Raw genomic sequence first — 27852 nt, 5'->3', positions numbered from 1 at the left:
CAAATATATGAAGAAAAATATGGGGAAAGGGGAGAAGAAAGTGTGCTTTACCTAAAAGGTAAAAAGTTAAGGAGCTGTTGCTTTTCATCAAAGAGAGACAGTCCGTCCCCTCTAATTGAGCAGAATTGGCTGTAGAGTCTTCCTGCCTATTTTTTAAAAAATGAATGTAATTCCATAATAAGCCTTGATTAACTGGGAATGCTCTATGCCTGTTTCCTATCTGTATGTTTTCATGAGATCACAGTTCAAACTAAAGCTGGGCCAAGAATCTCTACCTCACTTCACTTTTGTGGGACCTTTTGTCCCATGTGAAAGTAGAAGAGGGATATTTGGAGGCACAGTGGGTGCCAGCCCCGCGCCTGGGGGGGAAAATATATTTTTTTCTTTATTTCCCCCCCCCCCAAAAAACTAGGTGTGCCCTATGGGGTGGTGCACCCTATGGGGCGAAAAATACAGTAAATATCAGAGTCAAGGTCATAGCACAAAGGATCTACGAACACTGGTGTTCGATATTATTATTATTAATTTCATTATTTAAATATAATGTCACCTTTATATTTACATTTACAAATATTATTTACGAATATTATTTATTTGTGTAGCCGAAACCATTGCAAAACAATGGCACAGGCAGAGTTTCTCAGACTTGTATTCTGATGATGCTGGTGTTTTCACACTGGAAGTTGTGAGCAGTGATCCAAACCAAGAAACAGCTGCAATGCCATATCCATAATTCAAAGGTCTTCTAATATAATACACCATCGTGTTGGTGATTTACTGATCTCTCACTGTGGCGCCATACCACTGATGTCAACTAGAGTGAATGTCAACCAAACCAGCATCAGTTGGTTTTTGCTGCCAGACTAACAAGGACAAAATCGTGCAATTTTTGAAGCAGTTTGAGCAAAGGTTATGCACACAGTAAACCTTGGATTTATAAGGCTGTCAGATTTGACCTATCATCATCTAAAATATATATACCTGATTATTAACAACCCTTCTGAGGCATAAAGTCCCTGACTGGGTTGAGTTTAAAAAGTTTATTCTTAAATAACTCCCCTTGAAATCATTGCACTTTAACAGTTCCCAACTTTGGCTGGAAACATATATTTTCAGTTTCCTATCCATAGAAATAATTGTTAATAACCAAGGTCACAAGGTTATGGTTGAAAATAGCAATACAAAGTCAATTGTGATGCATGTGAACTATGCTGCAGAAATTAAAACAATTCTTTGTTTTTTTCGCAAGTGCAAAAGTTGTGCTGCACCACAAATATTTCAAGTTAATACCAGTATGCGGCTTCTTTCCCACAAGATATGTTTTTATCACCCCTGACAAAAGAGGCATTGTTTTAAACATGGGGTTAAACAACTCACTGGAGAGAGAGAGGTGTTTTGCAATTGGAGGTCATAATTAGAGCACAGCAACTAGTGGTATATTATTCATGAGCATATTTTCCAGCACTGCTATCATTTTTCACTTAGCCATAAGTGCCACAGTTGCCATCTGCTTATTGCCAATCACACACAAAATAGTCTTCTTAAACATGGAGAGTTAAACAAATGACTATTTGCACACAGCTGCCTCATTTACATTCAAATAAAGGCATTTACCTGGGTGATCATATCCCTACAAAAAAGAATGGATTTTCTATAGTGTGAACTACCTTCAAGAGGCCAAACTAGACATAATAATAGCAAATCAGGCTCTTCAAATGCAGATCTGCCCTCATCAGATATAAATCCAGAGGACAAAAACAGTCCAGGATAAGGAGCAACATGACAGGTGATATGTAAATTCTTGTTGGTTAGCATAAAAAGTGGTAACACCACAGAGCTGTATTGCTGATAGGTAGATACTCAGACCACGGAAATACAAGTGGCAGAGAGGGCTCTGTGTGATGTCATTTCCGCTCCTCTTCTGGACAGAAAGAAGCAAATAGTACTTCCTGTTCCTCTCTCTCTTCCTGTGACCAGCCATGAGAACAGGCATACCCTGTACTTGCTCCAGCTCAGGCAGATGCCTGAAGCTGGTTATACTGCAAATTTACATATTTTGCCTGCTTAGTTTTTACTGCTGTCAAACAAAAGCAAGATTATAAGTAAATTATATTTTTATATTTGTTGCCTGATTCTTTGGTAAGAAGCATGGTAAGAAAGGGAGAGCCAGCTTATTTCATACCTGGACTTGCTCAAAACAAGGCTTTGCAACCTACTTCCCATGCTTTCAAATTTTGCGCCCAAGGGTAAAATCCTAAACTTCTGTTTAACCCACACATGCAGGTGCCTGGAGGGATAAATTGCAATTAATATATTCTCTCCTACCCATCAAAGCCTATCTCACATGATGAACCTCTGCTTGTCCATGATTTACATTCCTGCAATCTCTTCCCCTTTCTCTCAGGGCTCAACGCTTGTCCTGCCATCTTCCCCTGCGAAAACCCGCGTTTTATTGCTGAATTGGAGCAAATGTCAATTGGGTTTTCAGCGGATTGATGTTTGCTCTGATTCAGTGCTAAAGAGCAGCTTTTCCCAGGGAGAGGTAGGGCAAACAGAAAACTGCTCAGACCTGTGCCTAGAAAGCAGGGCAAGTGGAAAACTGCTTGGTCGTAATGCATCTGAGCCCAGGATGTGGGTGTGGGGGGGATACATAGGGAGAAGTACTAAGGCGAAGTAAGTGGCAGGTGGCCCTGTCACTGTTTCATGTAGCTTGGTCCTCAGAGGTGCCTCACATATGTTTTTTTTCCTGAAATAGAATTACTCATGTTAGAAACACACATCAAATGCAATGACCACTTGAGTATCTTGGGGAGTCCAATCGTATTGTGTACAATAACATACTTGTTCCCAAAGTATTTATATCAAAGAGGGGACCTATTATAAATATATTAATAAACAGATAATGAGTTAAGTATATGTGTCCAGCGACATCTGTAGAATTACCGTATTTTTCGCTCTATAAGACGCACTTTCCCCCCTCCAAAAATGAAGGGGAAATGTGTGTGCGTCCTATGGAGTGAATGCAGACTCTTTGGCTTCAGTGATAGCAATGCGAAACCCACGAAGTGCAGAGGGATAGCTCCCCCCGCGCTCCGGAGGCTTCGCGTTGCTTTTGCTGAATCCACCTGAAGCCCCCAGAGCGCAGGGAACTCCCGCTGCGCTCCGGGGGCTTCAGGTAGCTATCCGCAAGCCTTCAGAGTGTAGCAGGAGTTCCCGCTGCACTCCAAAGGCTTGTGGATAGCCGCCTGAAGCCTGAAGCCCCTGGAGCGCAGTGGGAACTCCCTGAGCTCTGGGGGCTTCAGACGGCTTCAGCGAAAGCAAAGCAAAGCCTCCAGGCCGCTGAGAGGAGGGGGAGAATTTTTTCCCCCTGTTCTCCCCCTCCTATGGTCCGGTGCGTCCTACGGTCCGGTGCATCCTATAGAGCGAAAAATACGGTACATACCTCCTGATGCACATTCTGGTGTGAAAGAAATGTCATCGAGAGCAAATTCGATGGGCTCATTAGCTCCTACTTCTGCTTCAAATGCCACTTTGAAAGGACTATTGCTGGAAAGGACCACATTTGCATATGTCCATGTATTTTTTGTATTTCCAGTTGCTGCCCACATCAATATATCCATTCCAAATTCTTCAATGGCATACACCTATTGATAGCCAAATACAGAAAATACAACAACAATTTAGTAAGTACAGAAGTGTCATAATGCATGCCCAAGAAAGAAGAAATCACATATTCACGATAGCAATGAGAATATATTATATGGAGTGGAGGATAAAGCAGGAGGTATTTGAACAGGGAGAGAGAAATAGCTTTATTAATGGAGGGAGAAGTGGGTAGCAAAAGTGGGGCATTTCTAGCAACTGGATTTTAAATACTCCCCTATGTAGTGTTATGCCAGGGATGTTTTTAGGGTGTGTGGGGAGTTGCCAGCTGTTGGTCAAGAAGGTCTAGGAGTTTAAATAAAAAGAAAGACCTATTGAAGCCTCTGGTACTTTCATCTCCAAAGATTTGGGACCCTTATTTAGAAATGCATTGAAAATGTTGTTTTTATTTCTTCTAAAACTCACAGATACAAGTTCAAAAAAATTGGGTAAATATCTCCTAATACATATTTGCACATACAATATAATATAATTGATGGCTCAATACCAAGCTCCTTAAGATAGCGATGATAGATTTTATAAACATAGAAGCATTTATCAGTAAGCCAAAATAAACCATCTTCTCAGCTCAGCCATCCTTTTGAGGTTTTATCCTTTCTTCCTCCCCTTAGAACTACTATAGGCTCTGATTGGCAGAAGTAAACTTGAATTTGTTAAGCAGCATTTCACAGAACAGCATGGCATCACTTCCAAATCATGGGAAATAGTACAAAAATTTGCTGATCCACTCTGTGTTTTCCTTCCTCAAAAGTGAGATGGAGTAATAAAAAAATTAGTCATTTTTAATGAAATTGGCCTGTCCTCTGCTGTAATTTATTACACCCCAGTTCACAGCAATTTATGTAATATGAACTGCCTAACAAGCTGGAAAACTGAAATATTGGACATATATTATCACAAGGGGAATTAATTTTTGCTTTAACTTCCAGTATTATGGCAGTATGTTCAAGCAGCAGTGAAGGGATGCTGAACAGGGAAACTGCAATTATTCTCCTCAACTTGTTCTATCTAGGTAGTAAAGTAACATGGGGTGCCAAGGTCTGATACTGAGAATGTTAAGAAATAAATAGAGTACTGTTCTGAATGGTTCATCTGACAGCCTCGCTCCTTCAATCTCAGTACAAATATGTAATGGAGGAGGGAAAATATCATTCCCTTTTTTGCATTGGAAGAAGTAGATTTTGTGAGTCTTGCTGAGGGAAAAAATACATTTATATTCTTCTCTTCCTCAAAGGTGTTCATTGTGCAATCCTCTGCTTATCTACTGAAAGCTTCATTGGGATTTGCTCCCAGATAAGTTTGTATGGGGTTGCAGGCTCAGGGTGATACGTAAAGCTCTCCTCCACTTTATCCCCACAACAACGCTGTGAACCAGGTTAGTCACCACTTATGTACGACTGTGTAGATGCACAGCATCAGAAAATATTTCAATTCTAACCTGAAATGGTGGGAGAGAGCTGGAAATTCCTTGTGGCTCATGAGGAGACCCTCCCCGGAGCCCAAAGTCCAGACAAAAAGAACGCAAGGGCTCCAAAATGACGCACAGGAGCTCTCGCTGGCGCTGTGCTACCTCACTCAACAGCTGTTGGGCGAGAGGCTGTATGTACTGCAGTGGGCTCCCCACTTACATGCATTTCGCTTATGTGTACAACAGCCCGGAATGTAACGGTAAGAGTCTGGCACTGGCTGTCATGACAGAAACGTGTGTGTGTCGGAGGCTTCCACCAGCATGAATTTATTCTTCAAATTTGGGAAATATTAAATTTATTTCTGATGCCGTGGGCATTTATTTGACTTGCCTTAAAACTCTTTCTATTTAAAAATGTACAAGACTTTTCATTTGATCCTCACCACTTATTGTTTTAGGGCTTCTCAGATGTTTTGACTTTTTTCCTGAAACACAAGCACTTTGCTTTCTAGCTGCCTTACTGATATCTCTTAATTCCAAGACACTGTTATGAGGTTGCTTCCTGCCTACGCACCAATTAATGTCTGCAATGCCTAAATGATAGGGTATCCCTGTGAAACACCTGGCACTCGCTTTAGGGAAGAGATCCAATAGAGAGGCAATAGAAGAAGTGCTGTGCTTCTTCAACAGAACAGCAGACAACATTACACCATGTACCTTTATACTTGTCCCTTAAGGAAAATGAATTTTGTGTTGCCAGAAATATACATTGAATGTTCCTAGGTTTTCATCTCCACTCTCCAAATTTTGTATCTGTTGGTGCATTGATTAGTTGCTACTGTATTTCAGAGGCATTCATCCAATGCTGCCTCTGATACATGATTTTACAACACCAGTATGTTTACACCAGAGAAAACAACCACTGGAAATAATTTTTAAAGGTTTTTAAAAAAACAAAAAACAAACAAACCCAACAAATCTGTTTTTTATCATCTGCAAAAACAATGAGTCTTGTGATACTTAAAACACTAACTTTTTTTTTTTTTGGTAGACTTATACCATACCATAATAAATATGTTAGTCTTTAAGGCACCACAAGACTCTTTGAGATTCTTACTGCAACAGATGAACACAGCTGCCACTCTGGAAATTATGTAACAGGAACCCGATGCAAAGGATTTTAAAATAATAACTATTAAAAACTATATTACAAAGTCACAAAAAATTGCATTTTAAAATCCCGGATTAATTTCATATACTCCCAAGTAACTGTGTATAATGTGAAAGTCCACAAAATTCAACACAGGAAAAACTCATTAATGGCTGATGTATGGTCCCTGGACTGGTTTGCACAAAATTCAGGAGCAACATAAAAGTGACCTTCAGCAGTCAATGCTCTGCATGTATTATTACATAAGTAGAATAACTACTGCAAAAGCAATCCAGTAGTTTCTGGACGCTGGTAACAATATGAGGTTCTTCAGGTATCACATACCTAAGATCTGTAGCTTCAAGGACAAGGCTTCCATTAGAAGCAATCTTCTGAGTACACAGAACCTCACCATCATTACTAGAAAATCTTTCTAGTTCCAAGCATGGAACACCGATACACAGCTGCTTCAAAGAAAAGCACAAGCCACAGAGAGCCGTGGGAGTCACAATGGAGATGAAAACAGTCAAGACTGCTTTGCTCCAGGTTTCTCCAGCAGTGCAGAACATGCAACTCTAAATCACACAGCCGAAGTTCAGCACACACACATACGCCTTAGTAAAAAAAAGAGTAATGCAGGAATGAATGCAGTGCATTTACTGATAGTGGAGAAATGTGATTCAGTTTGCATTTAAAGGTGAACCTATCTTTTTGAAACAATAACAGAACCGAAACAAAAGCCATCCTTTGAAATTTGCACTTCTCCAAATATTGCAGTGTAGTTCCCCAGCCGAGTAAGATGTACAAAAATTCAAATACTAAGATATGTGTTCATAAAAAGGGATATATTAGTGAAAATAACATACACTATTAGGGAAACCCGCTTTGCAAAATGCTATTTTTTTCCAGTCTTAATGAGTGTATTAGGAAAAATCTGCAGTAAAATGCTGATGACTTTTCATGAGGATAAAAAAAAGACCACAAACTGATATTGAAAAGTGGAGAACTGAATTTAAGACTGGAAATATGAGAAATTGAGAGAAACTGAAATGGAAAGATATGTCCACCCTCAATTACATTACATTTCCACTGCATTCCACATGCAATATCTAGCAAAACAGATTGGACAGTGTGAAAATAAGTTGATAAGTTGTTCTTGTATAAGACCATTATTTTGAGACTGTGTACAGTGACTGGGAGGGACTGCATGCACAGCTCTTCTGAAATGAGAACATCGTAGCGCTGCCAATGTTGACTTTGTTTTTTCAAGCAGGTTGGACTATAGCGTGGGAAATAATGGAACTGGCAACCAAGAAAAGGATGAATAATACAACTATAATCTACTAGATATTAAATTCCTTGTTTTGCTTACCTTTAGCAATCCAATTTCAGGGGAATTAAATGGCCAAAACCAGAAGCGCAATGTGCATATCCCCAGACTGGCTGGGAAGTACTGGGTGGTGACTATTCTTGCTCTGTCCCCTTTTTGTTGAGTAGATGAATTGACATACAAAAAATTGTGCCCATTACCTTCAAGAAGACAAAAGAAATCCTGTTAGTATTAACAATGTTTTAAAACAAAAGGAAACATATTTCTCTTAGGGTGTCAGATGCAAGACGTTATCCTGTTAAACTCTTAAGCGTGTTATTATATTCACAATCAGACTTTCAATGTATGCTTGTAGCTGAATGAGTGGGGATTTTTGATCCATCTGCTTGATAATGCAGATCCAAGGAATAGCAGTAGTTCTGGATTAATTTGAAATACAATTGTGACATTACATACTACCAGAGTGACTAGGGGATGTTATCTTTATGAATCTAGCAGCAGAGACTTAGTGCTTATTCATACAACTATCTATGGGAAAAGCTGATTTCTAAATAAATAAGTAGATGAAGGACATTTTGCTGCCTGACAGGAAGGATAAGATGGTGCCCTCCCCCAATTCAACGTAGAGAAGCAAACCACACAAGCAGTTGAATCTTCACTGGTGATGGAACAGCATCTTCCACCACACCTGAGGGCAGCAGGCTAGATTAGGAGGAGTAGGGCAGGCCTCATGGCACACACAACAGACAGGAATAGCTGGGGCAGGGGGCTCAAGAGAAGCAGCTGGAGGCTGTTATCATTGGTTTCCCCACATCCCAGCATCCAAGGCTGGCTGGGGGGGGGGGGTGACAACAGGAACAACCACCCATGGCAAACACCTTGGGAGACACACCTCTACTCAATTGGTGAGGCTCTTTACCTCTCTACCTCCTTTCTTCCTACAGCAAAGGAGAAAGGGAGAGTGGGGCGCAGATAGCCTTACCACTGAAGTAAATTAAAAAAATGGAAGTGGCACAGGAGGAGAGGCTGCCACCACTATCACCATGAAGAGGAGCAGTGGCAGTAGTGGCAGGAGGAAGTTAAGGAAAGGGGGGTGCCCCCCACAGTGTGATTTACTCTAGCTCCTGAACCCCTCTGAGGATGACCCAGCTACCATCTGTTACCTGGGTGACCATGACCCTTTCCCTAATTGTGGCACTGCCCTTAGGAATGCAAAATCCAGAACTGTGCTAGTAAATTCAGAGGAACATTTCATTGTTGAAGATATGTCTAATCAATTGTGGCAACAAAAATATTACCAGGGACTGCGGTAGGAAAGATCACTAGATTATTGTGCCAATCATTTCTGAGACAAGGGAGTTGCGGTAAACACTGTGGTTTCCTTATGGGTCTAGAAAGCAACAAGGAAATGACAGGAATGGCGCTTAAAATGTTTATCTTTTCTAAAGACAAATCAAATGTTCCAGAAGGCTGTGAGGTTTTTTGGGACTGTTGTTTAATTATATAATTTTTTGGTACAGGAGTCAGTTATGTTTGGCAGTGGCAGTGTGTCCAGTTTCTGTGAAAAGAAAACCACTGCTGTTAGACCTGCTTAGATTGTCAATTATATAGCATAATGAATGAAAGGATATATAATGAATATTTAATAATTTTACTTATACAAATTGTAATACTGACAGAAACATTCCACGGCCTTTTCCTCTCTACTTTAATAGTTGAATATTTTCCCTCTGTTTTCTAATAAAAAGGGGGGGAAATACAGAGCCCAATAATGCTTCCCAAAGTTTCTGTTTGTTAATTATGTAAGTACAACTGCAAAACATGGTCAATACTAAGGGCGTTTGATACAGAGACATATAGATCGTCTCCACAATGGCATCTTTTAATTCTTCAAAATATTGTTAGGTTTATTAAGCCCCTCTTGTTTCTTTCAAATTCCTCATCCTTATCTTTAATTAGAACAATATGTTTGCATCCGGTACTCAGTCTGTATGGAGTCATGCTGATGGTATTCCTCTGCAGGAAAAGAAATGCAAACAAACCTATTAAGACTTTGAGATTAGTTCAAAAGAATGCGCTACCTAAGGAAGTTCTGACAAGTGCACTTCATTAGAAGCTAAAGCATCCTTGGACTATCTCTCTCACACTTCTGTGTGGGATAATAGAAACCATCATCTTTGCAAACCCAGGCACAGCGGGCCACCGGGGAGGCGGCTGGAGGTGTAGAAGCAGCAAAAATGACACGGCACCGGCTTGGGAATGAAATGGCTACAACTTTTATTGATTCCAGATGCAAGTCAGCTTTGGCATAGGCAATGGGTATGTATCCTGAATCAGCCAATCTGGTTTCTGGCTGATAACTTCATCAGGGTTGATCTTGGGGTTAAGGATCCTCCTGTGACACAAATTTAATAGGGTTATGCTCACTTCTCACTGCCTATCCTGGGCTATGAGTAGATACCCTATAAAGATACCACTGGACAATTGTCACAAAGAAGGATGAAGAATACTTTGAACTCCCTGAAGTAGGTTATCTAATGTTTTTTTTTTATTCCCTTATTCCAGGTTGAGGAAAGTTTTTCAGTCATAGCACCAAACTGCTTTTGGGCAACATTCTGCAGACCACATTCCAGTGGTGGGCAGGGTCAGAAGCAAAGGGGGTGAGTGTAAATTTTCCCTTTGTACAGTAGGTTAGTTTCTCCATACTCAGTCCTCTATTCAGGTAAGGAAGAAGCATGTTCAGAGTTCAAGGAAGGCAGAAGCACTCAAGAAGGGTGCAAAGCAAGGCTGGTGAAGGGTGTGGTCTGAAGATAGTTCTGAAGGTAGGATAAGAGAGGCCAGAAAGGATGGATTTGGCCCCTGAGCCTAAGCTTCCCCATCTCTACCTTATTTGAAGAATTCCAGCACACAACTGTCTAGGAACAAAATACCACTGGCTGTGCAATATTAGTGACCCCCATACTGTGCCATGGGGCAAGTAGCTGTCTTAGACAGAGTGTAGGAGAGAAACTGGGAAACTGGCATGGGGGGGCAGTAATAAAGCTTCCTCCCAGTACTGAAATGCCAGTCTAATCACATTTCCTGGCTAATGTTAATATTATTATTATTTAATTAAAAAACAACAACAACCCTCACAAGATCCTGATTGCAAGTTTCCCACATTTGACTTTTTGTCTTCATTTGTCAGGTATCTTTACTAAGTACATAAAATCACCTTCCTGGAGCAAAGCAACAGCACATTTAATCCAGATCTGACAGTTTTAGTGGGTTTATGTGAAGGGGCTTAACAAGAGGCCATTTGGCTACACCTTCTAGTCTAGTCAATAGAAAGGTTTGAAATGGTTTTTGGAAGCTCAAGGAAGAGTGATGTGTGGGGCTGCTTGAAAACCTTGAGTAAATGGGATGCCTCACCCTGCCTTGCAATGTTGAGGGAACTGGAGCAGGGCCTTAGAGTTCAAGCAAAGCAGAAACACTCGAGGAGGACCCGAAATTTAGCCTAAAAATTTGCAATGGATAAGGAGTCTATAATTGAAGCTCTGTTGGTCTACAGAAAAAAAAGCAAAACATTCTTTATAACATATATGATTAGTAATGTAGGTACAGGGGTACCTCTGGTTAAGTACTTAATTCGTTCCAGAGGTCTGTTCTTAACCTGAAACTGTTCTTAACCTGAAGCACCACTTTAGCTAATGGGGCCTCCAGCTGCTGCCGCGCAGCCAGAGCACGATTTCTGTTCTCATCCTGAAGCAAAGTTCTTAACCCAAGGTAATATTTCTGGGTTAGCGGAGTCTGTAACCTGAAGCGTATGTAACCCGAGGTACCACTGTATGCAGCAAGGTTGGACTTCCCTTACATGCAAAGACGAGAACAACAGTAGGTCCAATGGTCAAGAAGATGTTCTAGAGCGAAGGGAGGGGCGGATGAGGCTCACCAACCTGGAAAGATAGCCCATCTAGGAGAAAGAAAACTGTGACCTAAACCTCAACAGCCTTGCAGGATATCTTTGGGAGAAGAAAAGGCTAAGGAGTATACCCTACACAAATCTGGAGTGGAGTCCTTAAGGTGATTGGGTGGTGCCTTGTGGGCCTCCTTCCAGCAACTCCTGCAGCCAAGCTGGTGCCAAACATATTGCTCTGCTTTCCTTTGTACCACATCAGTGAGGCCGAGAGGGGGGTCCTGTTGACTGGGCAGCCCAGGACCTCCATACACACTGCCCAGGCTTGTGCCCTGGGAAGGTCACTCCATGCTGCTTATGCAGCGGTTTGACCATCCCCAGAGACGAACTCCATTGTCTCTCAAGACAGACGGATGCAAACAACAACAAATACTTCTAGTATCGCCACAATTGTCCCCACAGCTAGTACTTTTTGTCATCCACAGTAAACTCAAAAATAATAGCTCTATTCAGACAAGAGTATAGTACACAGAAAATGTGAAGGGCAGTTCAGTGGCAGTCCTTACCTCCTTGGTTCATTCAGTGAACCGTCTTTCTCTAGAGCTTATGTGCATTTGGCTCTGTACCTGACTTGAACACACAGAGGTTGGGGAGACCTGCTACTGTAATCCTGTTCTGCCTTTCTAGGTATTTAGTGAGCCTTGTCACTATCTTTCTATGGAGAGAGTTTCACACATTCAGCTGAGAGCCATGTGGTATGTAATCAAGAGATGATCAAATGATGCATGTGTGAATCAGCTGGACTCAGCTGAATTCTTTCTCAATGACTGCTATAGGCATTAAAGCAAAATACTTCTTTCATCATGCTTGTGTGATGACCCATGGAAGTGTTTAGAAAATCCATTAGACAACTTGCACAAGTAAACCTACTACAACAGAAGATTGGATGCGCCAGTTGCCACAGTAGTCAACAATTGTTGCACTATTTGTTACCCTTAATTCTTCATCAAAATAGGCCTAGAAGGGGAGAAGTTTACAAGCACCACTTTAATTAACAGGTTTTTTTATTTTAAAAAATGCAGGCAAATGTACAGAAGGCATATTTAATCTACCAGAACAGTATTTTCTCCCAAGGATTTCTGATTAATTAGTATCTTTATGTATTATTTAGCAGCCCATTCTTAAGAGATGAATAAATAAATGCACCCAACCATAGCAGAGCATCGGGAATGCTATCACCAGGGCTGCATTGAAAAGAACAACCTATAAAATTATACTGTCTGTTGTGAACTAAAGCAATGATGAAAATAGCTGATAACTGGCCACGTCAGACTGTCTTATTTTATTCCCGTTCAGGCAGCACTGTCAGGCAAAATCCAGTGCACTCTGTTTTGCCCATCTCTCCTCTGTCTTCTGTGGTGTCTTATTTATGCTTGCATTGTCACCAAAGAAAACAAAACATCCATTGGCATTTTCCAATTAGTTCCCGGTAGCATTTGCTCACCGTAGTTTGCCTCCTTGCACAGCACACAAAATTGATTTCGTGTCCACCACTGACCTGGCTCATTCAGCAAATGGCTTGAGGATATCTGTTTCAGGAATAACAGCTTTCAATCATTTCCCCAAAACAGCGTATTACCTGGTGTGTGATCCTTGAGTGGACCTCCTGGTTCTATGACAGCTTTGCTGTGAACATACCAGTCAAATTCATCTTCAGGATCTTGTGTAAATCCACACACAGCAGTCCAGTCGTGGCCTTGTGTTTCAAAGTTACAGCTTCCTGGGACGGTGGTATATTGGCCTGGCAACACAAAGAAAACCACATTTATTTATTGTCGTCGAAGCTTCCATTTGAGCCAAGGATGGTGCTTTGATAGCCCAACAATCATTGGGTCTTGTGCCTGCATGGTTTAATTCCACACCATTGGGGGGTGGGGTGGGGAAAATAGGTCACCTGGTGCTATTTTTACAAGTGGACAGTCCCATCTACCTGTCAAACTGGTCAGATCAGATCCAGTTCTCAATCCTTGATTGATTGATTTACTTGTAATAATACAAGTCTGTTCACAAAGTGGTTTACAACCATTTTAAAATACAAAGGACTGCCTCTCCCCATATGAACCAACCTGGACCCTGCAATAATAATCTGAGGCCCTTCTTCATGTGCCTCCTTTGTGAGAGGTCCAGAGGGCAGCAACATAAGAACAGGCCTTTTCTGTAGTGGCTCCCCACTTGTGGAATGCTCTCCCCAGGGAAGCTCATCTGGTACCTTTATTACATATCTTTAGTTGCCAGGCAAAAACATTCCTCTTCTCCCAGGTCTTTGACTAATGAAATCTATGGCCTTTTAAACTGTGTGTTATTGCTTTTGTTTGTTACTATGTTGTGTATTATTATTATTTTATATTGAAAATTACCTTGTGATAATCAGATGAAGGGCGTTATAGAAAATAAATCAATTGACTGATTAAATAAAAATGATAGCAATCCATACAAACTAAAATAATTCAACTAGAATAGTAAAAATAACATTTGAAACTTTATGAAAAGCCAAAGAAAGAAGTCACCACAAGTCTCCAGAAGCTCAGCCAAATGCAAGAGTCTTACCTGCTTACAAAAGGAGACTAGACAGAGACACATCAGTTCAGATGGAGGTCAAAAATGATGATTACATTTTTCAAAATAATGATAGTACAACTTTGTTAACTGGTGCAACTTTCATCGGCACAAATCCAAATTTACATATGTTAAGATGATAAATGACCTCCCAGCAAAGAAGTATTGCTGCTTTGGGGGGGAAACACTCAGGTTTTCCAGATGGTGAGAGAGATATATAAGCAGGTCTTTGCATGGGCAAAGCAGAAATATGTGCCAGCTTAAATAGTAAGAAGAAAACTAATGTTTGGACCTTCACCCAAAAAGACAGACTTGAGAGAAACCAAATATTTCACACATGTGACTTTGGATTCTCTTGGGCACCCCTAGCCTGGCTGTGACCTAGTAACAAGGTATAATCATTGTGGGTGGCTTTGACTGCAATCCTAAACACACAGGGAGTAAGCACCATTAAACTTCTGAGTAGAGGACTGCACTGTTATTGGGTGCCATGGAGGGAAGTTAACATACGAAAGGACCTACGGCAGAAGCCAGATTTGGATCAGGTGCATCTGCATTGTTGGAAGTGTAAGATTCCTTATACACCTGTGAGAATTCAAACCAGTTGGCTTCTCATTCACTTGTTGTTGTTTTGACAAGAATGTGAATCTTTCCTCCTGCTATCTTGATCCTTCTTCACTGACTGACTTACCGTATTTAGTTCAGTTTTAGAGTATTCTTTCTTTTCTCTGAATCCATTTATTCTTGCATCAGCTGTTGGAAACTAGATTCCATTTCATTGGATGCATCCTGTGCTGGCAGGCATTTGTACATGCAGGGTCTGTTTTTGTGTCTCTGATATGGGGGCTGTTGCTGCTGGTGAGTAGATGTTGACAGCGATGCATTTGCTGCAAAACTCTCCCACTTTTATGTATGCTTTTTTAAAAAAACAAAAAACAACAACAAAAAACACACATGGATAGGAGGTCCTGTCTGTAGGGTTCCCAGAGGCACCACTCTGGCCCTTGGCTTAATTCCACAAGAGTCTTAGTGTTATTTGGCACTTCAAACACTGTGGACCTGCTCTTGCTCTTAGGGCTGTCCCTCTGGGAATGGATTGCTGGGCAAGTGAGAACAAGGGAAAGGTAGAGAAGGAATGAGGCAGCCGAGAGAGGGAAAGAACTAGGCAACCCTGCCGGGTCTCAGACTCTGCTCACCATCAGCTATAGCCCCCAAGTGACATTTCCTGTGGGTGAACAGCCCTTCAAAGGAAAAAAAGTAAAACAAAAATAATGAATGTACAGCTTGATGAAATAGAGCTACTTGCAGGACAACACACTCTCTTGTCTATTAAGGAGCAAGTGCTCGCATATATCAGGCATCGGACTAAATGATTTCTCTATTTAGACACTGGAAATGGATTTCGGGGAAATGTTGTGTGATGCATGAAAGCACCTTAGATCAAAATGTGGGATGCAGTGCTAAAGGCTCAAATGTTTTCTGTGTATTTTGTTCATTCTTGTAACTGAAAAAGTTTAAAGAGCTAACTTGAATTTGAAAAGACTTTAATTTAAATTGATTTTCCCCCCTTTGGTATCTGAAAAACTCTCGATTTCCCCACTTTTTATTATGTGACTATAAATGAATCTGGTCTTCAATTACAAACCACCTTGCCTGAGCAAAAGAAATCAATCTAAATAGGTGGGATTACTTTTGGTATCTTCGACAACCAACAATGCAATAGAATACTCCAGCACTCTTGTAGAAAGGAAACAACAGAGATTTATTCAGCATGCCAGATCAATGCAAAACCATAAAGCATAGTAATTGCAGTAGTACTTGTTAAATGTATTCCTAACCGAATGAACAGGGCAGTATTACTCTTGGCTAAATGGGATTGTTGACTCTGCTCAGACCTGAATGCAGGAGATGCCAGGTGAACGCTATTGACATAGATTGTTGCCATGCCACCCAGGTAGTCACAAGCGTGCTACTTCAGCCCTGAGAGGCACAGTTCTTCTATAAGTGTCAGAAAATCAAGAGCCACAATTTGGAGCTACCGGGAGCAAGCAGAGATTAAAGTGCCCTTCACACACATTGCCAGCAGTGTCAGAGCTACTTCCATAAAGTGAGGTCCCATACTGCAGGAGAGGGCATGTGACTAATACAGACTGGCTTTTTCTTTCCAACCCAACTGGCACCCCAGGCATAGGGAAAGGTTCACATGAGTTACCTCTACTCAGCACCAGGGGACTGAACTGGGAGCTTCTGGCAGCAGAGCCCAGGCAATTTTTTCACTGCACCATCAGGGCAGCTATCAAGCAGTGGGAGTTATTGCAATCATTTATGCTGTGCTGCAGTGCCACCAAACAAGACCACATGAACCAACAGGGCCTTTTAAAGGTAAGGGGACCCCTGACCATTCGGTCCAGTCGTGACTGACTCTGGGGTTGCGGCGCTCATCTCGCTTTATTGGCCGAGGGAGCTTTCAGATCATGTGGCGAGCATGACTAAGCTGCTTCTGACGAACCAGAGCAGCACACGGAAATGCCGTTTACCTTCTCGCTGGAGGGGTACCTATTTATCTACTTGCACTTTGACTTGCTTTCAAACTGCTAGGTGGGCAAGAGCAGGGACCGAGCAACGGGAGCTCACCCCGTCGCAGGGTTTCGAAACGCCGACTTTCTGATCGGCAAGTCCTAGGCTCTGGTTTAACCTACAGTGCCACCCAAAAGCAACAAACAGACAGGTCCAGTAAAGCACGTCTACTATGTCAGTATCTAGGTCTTTGCTGGGGACCAGATATGGGATTGCTTCTTCCTTTGAATCAGTGTCAGACTCACTGTCAGAGTCTATGACAAATGCAAGTTTCAGCGCTCTTTATCAGATGCACTGAGCACCTCCCGTATTGTGCATCTGATGAAGCAGGCTCTTGCCTCCCAAAGCTCAAGACATGATAAATGTGTCTCCCAGGTGTCACAAAACTCTGCAAATTCTGCTGCAACAGACTAATGCGGCTACTCTTTTATAATCTCTGTCTACCGCGGAAATGGATGAGACTTTGAAATACTTTAAATGTTGTGCCTTGCCATTTCATCATTACTAAAAAGATCGCCTGGCTACAATAATTCAATCACAATATCTTGCCAGTGTAATTCAGCTTGCATTGTTTACAATAAATACTTAAGAGCAGTATGTGCTGGGTCGATGAAGTCAGCTGCCTGTTTGCACCTTCTTGACATCCTTTTCTTTTTGATGTAAACCAAATCTATTTACAGGTGACGGGGAAAGGACTGTTCCATTTGTCTCTAAAATTGCTTTCATTTCAATATGCCAAGGCATTTGACTAGATGGTTCATCAGCACCGAGGCCTGCTATTAATAAAACCCATGCATAATTGAATGCAGTTCAGCAAAATTGAAAGTGCTTTCAAGGTACGCATGCAGTTTCCCTACATCACTACCACTGCTGATTTTTAAGAGGCATAACAACTGTGGGAGACTGTCTGACTGGGGAGGGCCACTTTAGTTGACTTTCCTAGGCTTATTCCTAGGAAAGTGGTCATAGGATTGCAGCCTCTATGGTGTAGCAAATGTATCGAGATACAAGAAAAATAGTCAAGGGGAACCACCTCAGAAGCAACATGTTCATAACAATCCTGTCCTGAGTAGCTATTTTATAGCACGTAAGCTTTTAAAAAAGCAGCTTACATTAATGCAAGGAGATAGAAGTACTTACTGCAATCAGCTTCATCAGACAAGTCTTTGCAGTCAGCCTTGTAGTCACAAACAAGGTGAGATTCAATGCACTTCTTGTTCCAACATACGAAGTCGGTAACAGTAGGGCACACCCCAGAATCCTTTCCAACTGGAACCAACAGGACAGCTAAATCAATACTTTAATTAAATCAAAGAATGCCCTTTTTGATTTGTTTACCCATTGTGCACCATCACTTTAGTGATTTTCTGCTTCCAACAGATGTTATTCAATCCCGCTCACTTTTAATGATGGCTTGTACCTGCCTAGACTGCTCTATTGCCCATATTCAGAGCTTAATGGATGAGAAGCTTTAAGCAGACTGAAATTCAATTCAGCATGAGGACAACACTTCATTTGCCTTGTTTGGTCTCCAGATGCATGGGGGGTATGATAACATTCATTGCCAGTAAAGACAAAAATACATAGAACAAAGGCAGCAATGACGAGAAGCCCAATATGCATACACAAACTCAGACACAGAGTTCCTCCTGTTTCCCAAAGGCACCACCTCCACCATTGCATCATGAGTTTTCAAGATTATGGAGTTCTCAGTGCCATTTGCAATGCAGAACAGAGGACTATTGATGCTTTTGAATTATGGTGCTGGAGGAGACTCTTGAGAGTCCCATGGACTGCAAGAAGATCAAACGTATCCATTCTTAAGGAAATCAGCCCTGAGTGCTCACTGGAAGGACAGATCGTGAAGCTGAGGCTCCAATACTTTGGCCACTTCATGAGAAGAGAAGACTCCCTGGAAAAGACCCTGATGTTGGGAAAGATGGAGGGCACAAGGAGAAGGGGACGACAGAGGACGAGATGGTTGGACAGTGTTCTCAAAGCTACCAGCATGAGTCTGACCAAACTGTGGGAGGCAGTGGAAGACAGGAGTGCCTGGCGTGCTCTGGTCCATGGGGTCACGAAGAGTCGGACACGACTAAACGACTAAACAACAACAACAACAACAGTTTGAGTAAGTCAGGAAATCTCTCTTTTGCCAACTCCAGCTCCTGTATAGTTGAGGAAAGGTGGGGGCAGGAGGAAAATAAAGCTTAGGACACACACAAACATCCAGCAAGGTAGTCTCCTGGTTGCTCAAACTAGCACGCAAATATAATCAGTGAAAATAATTGAGCAGAAGGTTAAATGCAAGTACTGCATTCCAGTTAGTCTGTTGAACAAACCCTACTTTTTGTATTACACTTATGCTATATCTTGAAAGCAAAACTTTAAATAAAACATGCTTGGTAATGAAAAAAAAGGGATGATGATGATGATGATAATAATGATATGCTGACTGGGGTGTACAAGAAATTTTAAACCCAATGCACACTGAAATGCTGTAATACTGAATACTGAAGGCAAGAAAAAAATGCCCTATCATAAAATCTGACTCAGGTAACATATCTCAATATCTTCATTTGTTTAGCGTGAAGGTCTGAAGGGATTTCAAAGTGTGCTTGGTTTAACACACTCAGAAAACATCGCAGGATCAGCCAGAATTTCCAATCCTGGGGAATTTTCCAAGCATGTTCAACCTAACGCACTTAGAAGCTTTGGCAAACTGCTGTGCTATACATGTAAAACTCTAAGAAGAGCCCATGTACCCAGAGAAGTTGGTGGCTGAACTTGCATGCTCCCATGTATGTTCAGGCAGATGCCCGAATGAGGCTATAATATACCTGCAAACAAGTTTAAAAGACTCACTTTGAAATCAACTGATAGCTCAAGATTACACCTGACGACCTCTTCCCTCTCCAACCCAAAAGCCATGATGGAGGATAATATTGAAGGATCACATACAGTTAGTCACAAAGGCCAGCCGGGGCAGGGGCCATGGAAGGACATACTAAAGACACCTAAAGCCAACTTGGAGTGCGCTGCAAGGAAAAAATGCAGGCAACTTTTATCCTCCTCCTTTCCTGGCCATAACAGGCCATTTCACATTTGAATTTTGCAGGTGACTCCTGACCACTCCTGTGGCCAACAGAGGAGCTGACATCATCCACTGGCTGTGCGGGAAGCCAAAAGACAGCCCTTCCCCCTGATTCCAGGTGATCACATTGGGCCACAATCACCACTCCTGGTGAATCAGGTATGCGGTTCTTCTGACAAATGTCAGCGAACCAAGGCACCCCACAAGCATATTGACCGAGCCATAGAACGCACATCACACCTATCGAAGTGCACGACATGAGGCTACATCACTCTGTTCATAAAACTTAAGCATTCACAAGAGAGAACTTGGTGCTGGGTAAACGGATGAAAGAGCGATGTGTATCCAAAGCGAGCCAACAAAGTGGAAATGCTTTATTGCTAACAATTGTATTAAGATATTCTGCTTCTGGGCTGAAGATACAAACACATACCAGGAACGCCAACTGTACTACTACAACTGGAGATGTAAGGACAAGGCAACACACAAATATAAGCAACAGAGGAGAAGATGGTACCTCAAATGTGGGATCCTGAAACACACTTGAATCCCAACCTCAGCACTCCAAGATGGGCAATGAATTCAAATGAATAGAGGACATTTTCCTCTTCTTTTAATGTGGAGAAATTAATCTTTGTCTTTACTTGTGGACTAGTGGACACTAGTCGTGATGACAATATGAAATATCCAAGTTTAGGGGTTACTTACATTGAATACAAATCAACAGCAGGCAAGAGCAATTGCCTTCATGCTTCCCAGAGCTATTTCCCTAATATACACATGTGTTGGTTAGACAACTGCATTACAAAATTCAGAGAAGTTTAGTTGTATTTCTGTTTGTGCGACTGTTTCTTTAACTGTGAATTTGCGATTTAAACCAAGCTTCTCCCCCATCCCTACTAAATGCAAGGTATCCTTTTACCAGTTTTTCAGCCCTTGGCTGAATGTTGACATTTCATTAAGGAAGGAAGAAAATGGTTTTCACTCAGAATAGTGTTTGTCATAATTAGGAGCATTTTTTCATTTTAAATTCAGGATACTTTTACAAAAACAAGATAAACTGAAAAAAACTAAAAAGGATGCCAGAGAAAATTAAAATAAAATTTGTTTCCCCAAATATAATTCAACTAGTTTGCTCTGAACCAACCAAGAGTAACATGTTGGAGAAACAGAAAGCGCAATGACAAAGAAATCTAATGAAGCGGTATAGCACTTGCATGCATTCCCTGTTTTCGCCTGCTGTGCTTCTCAAGTGTCCTTGCAACGTAAACTATGGGGAGCTGTTGAACTATAGAGAAACGCCAAGGCACTGAAAGAGCTGCGCAAGCTGTGGACGGCCAAACCCTTAGTTTGATCCCATCGTTGTTTGACTCATATTGCAACCTACATATATTTATTTGGAGAGAGGGCTCTGTCCCCTGCTTACTCTGCTTACCAGCTCCCCTCACATTCCCTAGACTTTTCCCTTCCCGCCCCATGCAACTACCAATCCCCTTTTCACCTCCTCAAGCCTATTTTTTAACCCACTTCTCTCTTCTGTTATACTGCACTGCTTTCACCTTCACTCCTATGCCCGTGTCCCTCCTTCCTTTTGTGGAACCCCACTTCCAATTGCAACTACCCTATTGCAACAACCCCTTTCACCTTTAGTCGAATTATGGTGCCACCTTCCCCTCCTATTATGCAGCTCTGTTTGTACTTCTGTTTTCATCTTTACCTCCATTTCCATGCCGACTCTTCCAACCATTTTTGCAACCCCCTTTTGCAACCCAATTTTCACCTTAATCCCTTCTCCTTCATTTTATTAACTCCGCCTTGTGCACAGACCACTCCCATTTCTGTGGCTCCTCCTCTCTTCTGTTCTGCAGTGCCCTTTGCACACACAAACCCATGATGATATCTGTTACTGTATCTTTAAGCTGAATAGACTCTAAAGAGCAAGAGTGTCATTAGCGCGTTCAGTTAGAGGTTAAGTTCAGCTGATGGCTGCTGCGCATATATGGGTGTTTGCTTGTTGATGAAATATCCATTCTAAATTACTACTCGGAAGCTGGATCTTCTTGTTGAAAACAACACAAGGTACTAGGAGTGAAATACATTGCGTGAAGTTACTGTGGGATATTTGCAGGCTCTTCATCCCGTATCTCTCTCACACAAGGCAGCCAAGGAATAGAAGAGGATGTTTGAGTACAGCAAGAAGGACATGGATAGCTTTTCTTTCATTTCTCCCAGCATTCCCTTCTTGCCACCCCCCACCCCCCATAATGCAAATAATTACTCTTAGTTTTAAAAAGTTATCCTTGGAATAACTGTGTGGCCTTTCTTGAAATTGCTATTTTTCCCCCTTGGTAAATGATAAATTAAGATTTAATTCTATTCAATGCTTTTCTATAAAAGTTTTTTTTTGGGGGGGGTGGAAAACAAACTATAATTATGCCTCAAATACAAAATGAACAGTTGCAATCCTCTTGTGAGAAGCCTTGTGGGGAAATTATATATGCAAAACTTGCAAAAATATACTCCTGCCTGATGATCAATATAAAAAGCTGTAATATCAATGTCCTTCACTACTATTGTGATGCATTTCATTTTCCTTACTGTTTTTTGTATGGGTTCCTGAGATAATCTTAAGTGCTTTGAATGCATAGAGAGCAGCAGCAATGTATAAATGCTAAGTGCTGGGTGAAATTGGTAGCTGAATAGTTTTAGTAGGTTAAAATCTATTAGAATACTTTTAATGGGCACATGGTATTTTATATGACGTTTATAAAACAAACCACGTCTGTACAATCCTGGCTTGGGCTTTCTCCTCTCTCTCTTTTTTCTTGTCTTAGTAATCATGTCAGCCCCCTGCTGGGCCTTCTGCATTTATAATATACTATTGATGAGCAAGCCCTGAATAGTTTGTAACAGTCTGAAAAAATTTCACCCACAGCAAATGATCAATGATACTGGGGACAGATACCAAATGTAATCATGTTAGCACAAAGCATCACTCACAGTGGGAAGAATTGAAGTAGCCAACAGGGAAAAAAATTGCCAGCCATGCACAGGTGCTGTGATTCAGTGCATATGATAAAAATCAAAACTTATGAATCTTGGACCATGTCTGTGGCACACTCTCAAGAAGGATTATTATTATGATTAAATAGCTAGTCATGCAAATATTTTACCAGCTTTTAAATTGTTGTGGTAGACATCAAAGTTAAAATTGGGAAGAGTTCTAAAAATACTTAACATATAAGTGCTGTCATGCTATGTTTTTAAGGTAGCCATTGACACGCTACTTTCAAAATAGAGAACTTTTGAGTGTGGATGTGAATCAGGAGGTGAATAAAGTGTTGCATTGAAACAAAAAAAATTCTAAAGGCAGGTATCTCTCTCCCTCTCCCTCTTTTTCTCTTGATGCTATATTGTTTCTTTGAAGGTTATATTGTTTCTTTGAAGGTTATATTGTTTCTATGAATGCTGCTCCTGTGAATCCAAATGAAAACAAGGACGATCACTTTCAAGTATAAAAAGAAATTAAAGGGAGGAAAACAAACAGAAAAAGAAAGCTTTAATATTTTGTTTGTTGATTTGGGTTTCTTTTTATCCTGCATTTCTTTGAGTTAGATGTACTGTGGACAATAGTTAATTAGCTGTAGCTCTTCCAATCTTAAGGAATAATGAGAAACGTTTCTGTGTTCTGAAGATGCACAGCCTGTATTAAATGAAGAAGGAGGCAAAGAAGAGGAGGTGTGAATGTTAAATCACTAATAAAAAGGATGACTGATGAATGAACTCTTTCTCTGAGAGGAGAACTACTTAAAGGGAAAATGCCACATGCAGGAGAATATCACACCAACAATTCCTTTCTTCAAAAGCCGTAAAGCGTTTAGTAACCAAACTGCCTTTGAATTCAGAGGATAACCTTTTATCTAAAGGGATCTTACAGAAGAAAACATCCTTTGTGGGTTGTGCCCTCAGTGATTCCCCTTTCCACTTTTCTATAAAGGCAACTGCCATGGCTTAAAAACTGTTCAGGAACAGAAAGTGGAGAACTTGGAACTAAGGTCTTGGATCCATGGGATGAACAAAATGTATATTTATTTATTTAGGTACAAGTTCAGAAAGATTTCTTGGAAGTAGAATTCTATCAAAGAGCAATAAAGCTTAGCAGGATTCCTCAAAATACATTTGATAAGCACTTTCATTTTCAGGTATTTTTGTACTGGGGTGTTTTGCCAGTTGATTAGATATAGGAACAGCACCATACCATCAGTAACATGTGTGGCAATGGACAGCTGTTTCTGGGGAAAAGTTGATAAAGCATTTCCTCAGGCAGTAGCGAGAAGTCGTATCAAATAAGGTGTGCTATCAATTCAAAAATCTGTGGGGATTTTTACTCAGCCAGGGCTAATCAGAAGATTTGTGTTGATTCTGACATAAAACAAGCTTAACAAATTATATTGACTCTTAGAGAATTCTGCCTGTAGGCATTGGAGCCTTGGCAGGTGGATCCACACACAATTGGAAAGATTTGCTGGTGAAGACATTGAGATACAGATAATCCCAGCTGCGACCATAGATTTGTCATAAAGTCATAATATCTGAATCTGGCTTTCTACATTTCTGCGAATTTCTGTTTCTTGCTGTAGAGTAAATCACACCCCCAAGAATGTGGTAGCAGACACTTGAGACAAAAAGGGCTAATGTTTGGGCATCCATGTGTGAGAATAATGCAGAGGAGATAGAACGTGTTATGAACTGAGTTGAATAGGATCCAAAATGCAGCAGTCTGATTGGTCTGAGAACAATAGGATTCAGAATGCAGCAGTCTGATTGGTCCTAGAACAATGCAGCAGTATGATTCGTCTGCAGGAGCCACCCAATCCAGCTCCAGATGGAAGCGAATCCACAACCTGATTGGCCTACAGGAGAATTCCGGAATTAGCCAATCACATGCAGCCCATTGTGTAAATAATGTATATAAAGCAGATACTTTGGGGGAACTTTCATTCCTCCTCACCACTATGAGCTGAATAAAGAGCATGAAATCCACTCTCGACTCCGAGTATATTTCAGAACAGGAGGGGGCAAAGTGGTGCCCGCCATAGGTTTTGGACTACATTCCAATGGGCAGCAATGAGAGGAATTGTAGTCCACCGAATCTGGAGGGCACCATGTTAGCTATTCCTGGGATAGACGGTAAAGACACTGTCATAACCACCAAACAGCAAAATATAGCTGTGATTTTATTTTTTAATAAGCTGTAAATTTATTATTTAATATACTGAAGGCCTATGCTTCTTGAAACTGCTCGAGTTGATGAGCTGAACAAAGTAAGACAATGAACTTGGCTTAGTGTTACGTGTGAACCTGACCATTATTGCATTGCTTTTTTAAAAAACATTTCTATGCATTTATTTTTTCAGCACATACCATTTTGAGTAAGAAGTCCTTACCTGTGCTGCAGTTCTCATATACAATGTCATCTATTGCTGCTCCTCCTCCAAGATCCTTGATCCGAATGCCTTCAAACAGAACTTCAAAATTTCTCAGCTTCCCCAGATGTATTTCTGCTTTCTTCCAAAGGCCACCATAGTCTCCAGAATCACTCCAAACCTTTGAAAGACCACTCTCAGTCTTCAAAGAAAAGAATAAAGCTTGAGTGAATGCAAAACTCAGAAGGCTGAATTTGCACCTGCCGTGAGTATGGAATGTGGGGGAAAGAAAGTGAAAGTTGCAAGAAACACTGTTAGTTTAAGCAGGGCTAGTCATCATCTGCAAGGTACCACCACAAACATCCCTGACCACTGGCCATAGTGGCTGGACTGTTTGGAGTTGCAGTCCAACAACCCCTGAATTACAGCAGAAAATAAAGACTGAAAGGGAATGTGCAACCACTGTCCTTGGTTCATGAAAAGAGAAAACTTAAACATCCATGGGTAAATGTGCAAAGGGTCACGTTGCACAAGTTTCCTGATACACAGGGGAATTATGTGACTCACTCAGGCATCCTCTACTTTCACTGTTGCATTACATGCAACACAACTTTTATAATCAAGTCAAACTTTCAGAAGCGGTTACGTGGGTCTTGAAGGAGGACTGGAAATCTTTCCCTGTGCATGTGAGAGTCAGGTTAATGACTGAGAGAGGAGACCCAGGTCAGAGCTGGGAGTAAAGGCTGCCACAAGTGAGAGGTGTTCCTACCATTCAATACATGTAAGCTAATTATAGTAAGCTTCTGTGAAATGTTCTTAGGGAACAATGACTTTCCCCCAAGATTTGTACACTACCATTTTGCTGCTGTTTTGGACATTATTCTCTCTGAGCTGTGCTTTTAAGCTGTTACATTAGGTTAGCATATTTGTATTGTTTTATATGTTGTTTTAGATTGTGTATGGATTTATTTACATGCTGATTATTTTGTTCTTGCTTTTTGAATTGAGATATTATTGTTGTTTGTTTGATACATTGTGAGCCACTTGGGCAAATTTTTGTGGGAAAGTGCATATAAATAAACAGATGGTGATGATAAATCTGATTCTTCAATGAACAGACAGTTAAGTACAAATTGTCACGTACAGGACCTATTTTCAAAAGTGTTACATCATTCTTGATGCCTTTCCCAGCTGCTACTTTTTCAGGCTTCAAATCATCCAAGCAGCTAAAATGAGCAAATTTTCTTATTACACGGCAAAGCTACAGCTGGGTTACACAACACCCGCAATTTAAGGTGCCACAAAAGTAAAATATATTATGCAGCGCCTGGAGGCAATCTTTTTTTGGTCTGAAAATACACTACTGATTTTGTTAACATTTTCTGTATTGTGTACATAGGAGATTCACACAAATCCTCACAAAGCCTCCAACTTTGGGGTAAAGTGCTCTGACAGGATGCAACCCAAGGGCTAGATTATATTTTACTACAACTATAGGACTACAAGGGAACAACCCCATATTAAGGCAAGAATCCAGAATCACATACTACTTAAAAATACAACTTAACAAGTAATAGATAAGGGCACCTGACCAGATAGATCAGTTAGTTAAAGGGTGTCAAAGACACCAGAAGACAAAAAGGGACTTCTGAATGAATGTGAAATTTACAGACACTGGAAACAGACTGATGGATCAATCTCTACCTGGCACCGGTGACCACAAACTCAATAGCTAAGATGCATCATTTTAGAATAAATATTTAACATGGTTATACTCAGCATAATATATTTATAGTTGTAATATCCAGCAAAAAAGCTATGTAGTTCAAATATGCAACCAGCAGACTACTCCTATGCACATGCTCAAGTCAACATTAATTCAACGGCACATGAACAGTACACTTTAACTGATTCCACTATGTGTGTAGATAGAGATATATAAAACACTTCTACTAGTACAGTCAATTCCAGGAAGTGAACACAGACTTTCTGAATACATAGCCTTTGCTCTAGGTCTCTCTTATGTGCAGTTGATTTGGCAGCTATGGGATGATTAACAGCAAACTAAAACAAACAAGGCCCCAATTAGTACTTAGCTATGGAAACAATACGAATGCCAATGAAAATCAATGATGGCTTACACAACAAATTTGCCTACAATGACTTCTGAACCTTCCTCACTTGGAATGCTAAAAATCCACTCATTATTCATGTCAAGGCCACATTTGGCCTACAACCAGTATCATTAAAGTGGATTGAAACATTTAACTGAATGAGAATTACATCCTCTTGGACTGCAGTCATACACAATACTTGACTGGAATAAGTTCCATTGAATTCAGTGGGACTTACCTTTGAGTAGACCTGACAGATAGGCTTGAACAGTGGCACACACTCCACAGCATGTATAATTGTCAGCTTGAGGTGCAGCAACCTCAGCTGGTAGAAAGTAAAATGGGTAGAAAGTACTCCATGCACAGAGGCTACTCATAAGGCAGCACTTATTGCTTGCAATACAGTGCCTGCTACTTACTTCTCTCTACACTCTAGTACCTAAACATGTCCTATGTGTTTATCAATATATTTGAAGGGGGGGAAATGCCGCCAGTTCATGCAACAATAAAACTGGAGGGTAGCAAGGGATATGATCATTGTTATTAGACAATGTAACAAAGACACAGTCTGCAATTATG

At 40.9% G+C, this 27852-nt stretch overlaps 1 protein-coding gene and 2 long non-coding RNA genes across 5 annotated transcripts in view; 2 read left to right on the top strand and 1 right to left on the bottom strand.

Annotated features, from left to right (window-relative positions):
* The window catches only part of MALRD1 (MAM and LDL receptor class A domain containing 1), a 221905-nt gene that overhangs the window by 67485 nt on the left and 126568 nt on the right, over nucleotides 1-27852 (bottom strand). For all 3 annotated transcript variants that reach the window (XM_083579135.1, XM_083579137.1, XM_083579136.1), the window contains 5 exons: nucleotides 25181-25361; nucleotides 17780-17908; nucleotides 13086-13247; nucleotides 7594-7751; nucleotides 3443-3644 (listed from right to left, as the gene is read on the bottom strand). In XM_083579135.1, the coding sequence (XP_083435261.1) occupies nucleotides 3443-3644; nucleotides 7594-7751; nucleotides 13086-13247; nucleotides 17780-17908; nucleotides 25181-25361 (832 nt within the window). The remainder of the gene's footprint in view (nucleotides 1-3442; nucleotides 3645-7593; nucleotides 7752-13085; nucleotides 13248-17779; nucleotides 17909-25180; nucleotides 25362-27852) is intronic.
* Nucleotides 9680-27852, top strand: part of LOC310746327 — a 37105-nt gene continuing 18932 nt past the window's right edge. Inside the window, exon 1 of the long non-coding RNA XR_014540633.1 lies at nucleotides 9680-9870. This is a non-coding gene — a long non-coding RNA (uncharacterized lncRNA). The remainder of the gene's footprint in view (nucleotides 9871-27852) is intronic.
* LOC310746353 lies at nucleotides 15037-26257 on the top strand. The gene is made up of 2 exons (XR_014540663.1): nucleotides 15037-16444; nucleotides 25151-26257. It is a non-coding gene; the product is annotated as an uncharacterized lncRNA (long non-coding RNA).

This window comes from Podarcis filfolensis (genome assembly GCF_964270895.1).
Source record: "Podarcis filfolensis genome assembly, chromosome: 12".
In the NCBI taxonomy this organism is placed as follows: domain Eukaryota; kingdom Metazoa; phylum Chordata; class Lepidosauria; order Squamata; family Lacertidae; genus Podarcis; species Podarcis filfolensis.
The sequence above is the reverse complement of the archived record's forward strand: the minus strand, read 5'-3'. Positions and strand labels throughout refer to the sequence as shown.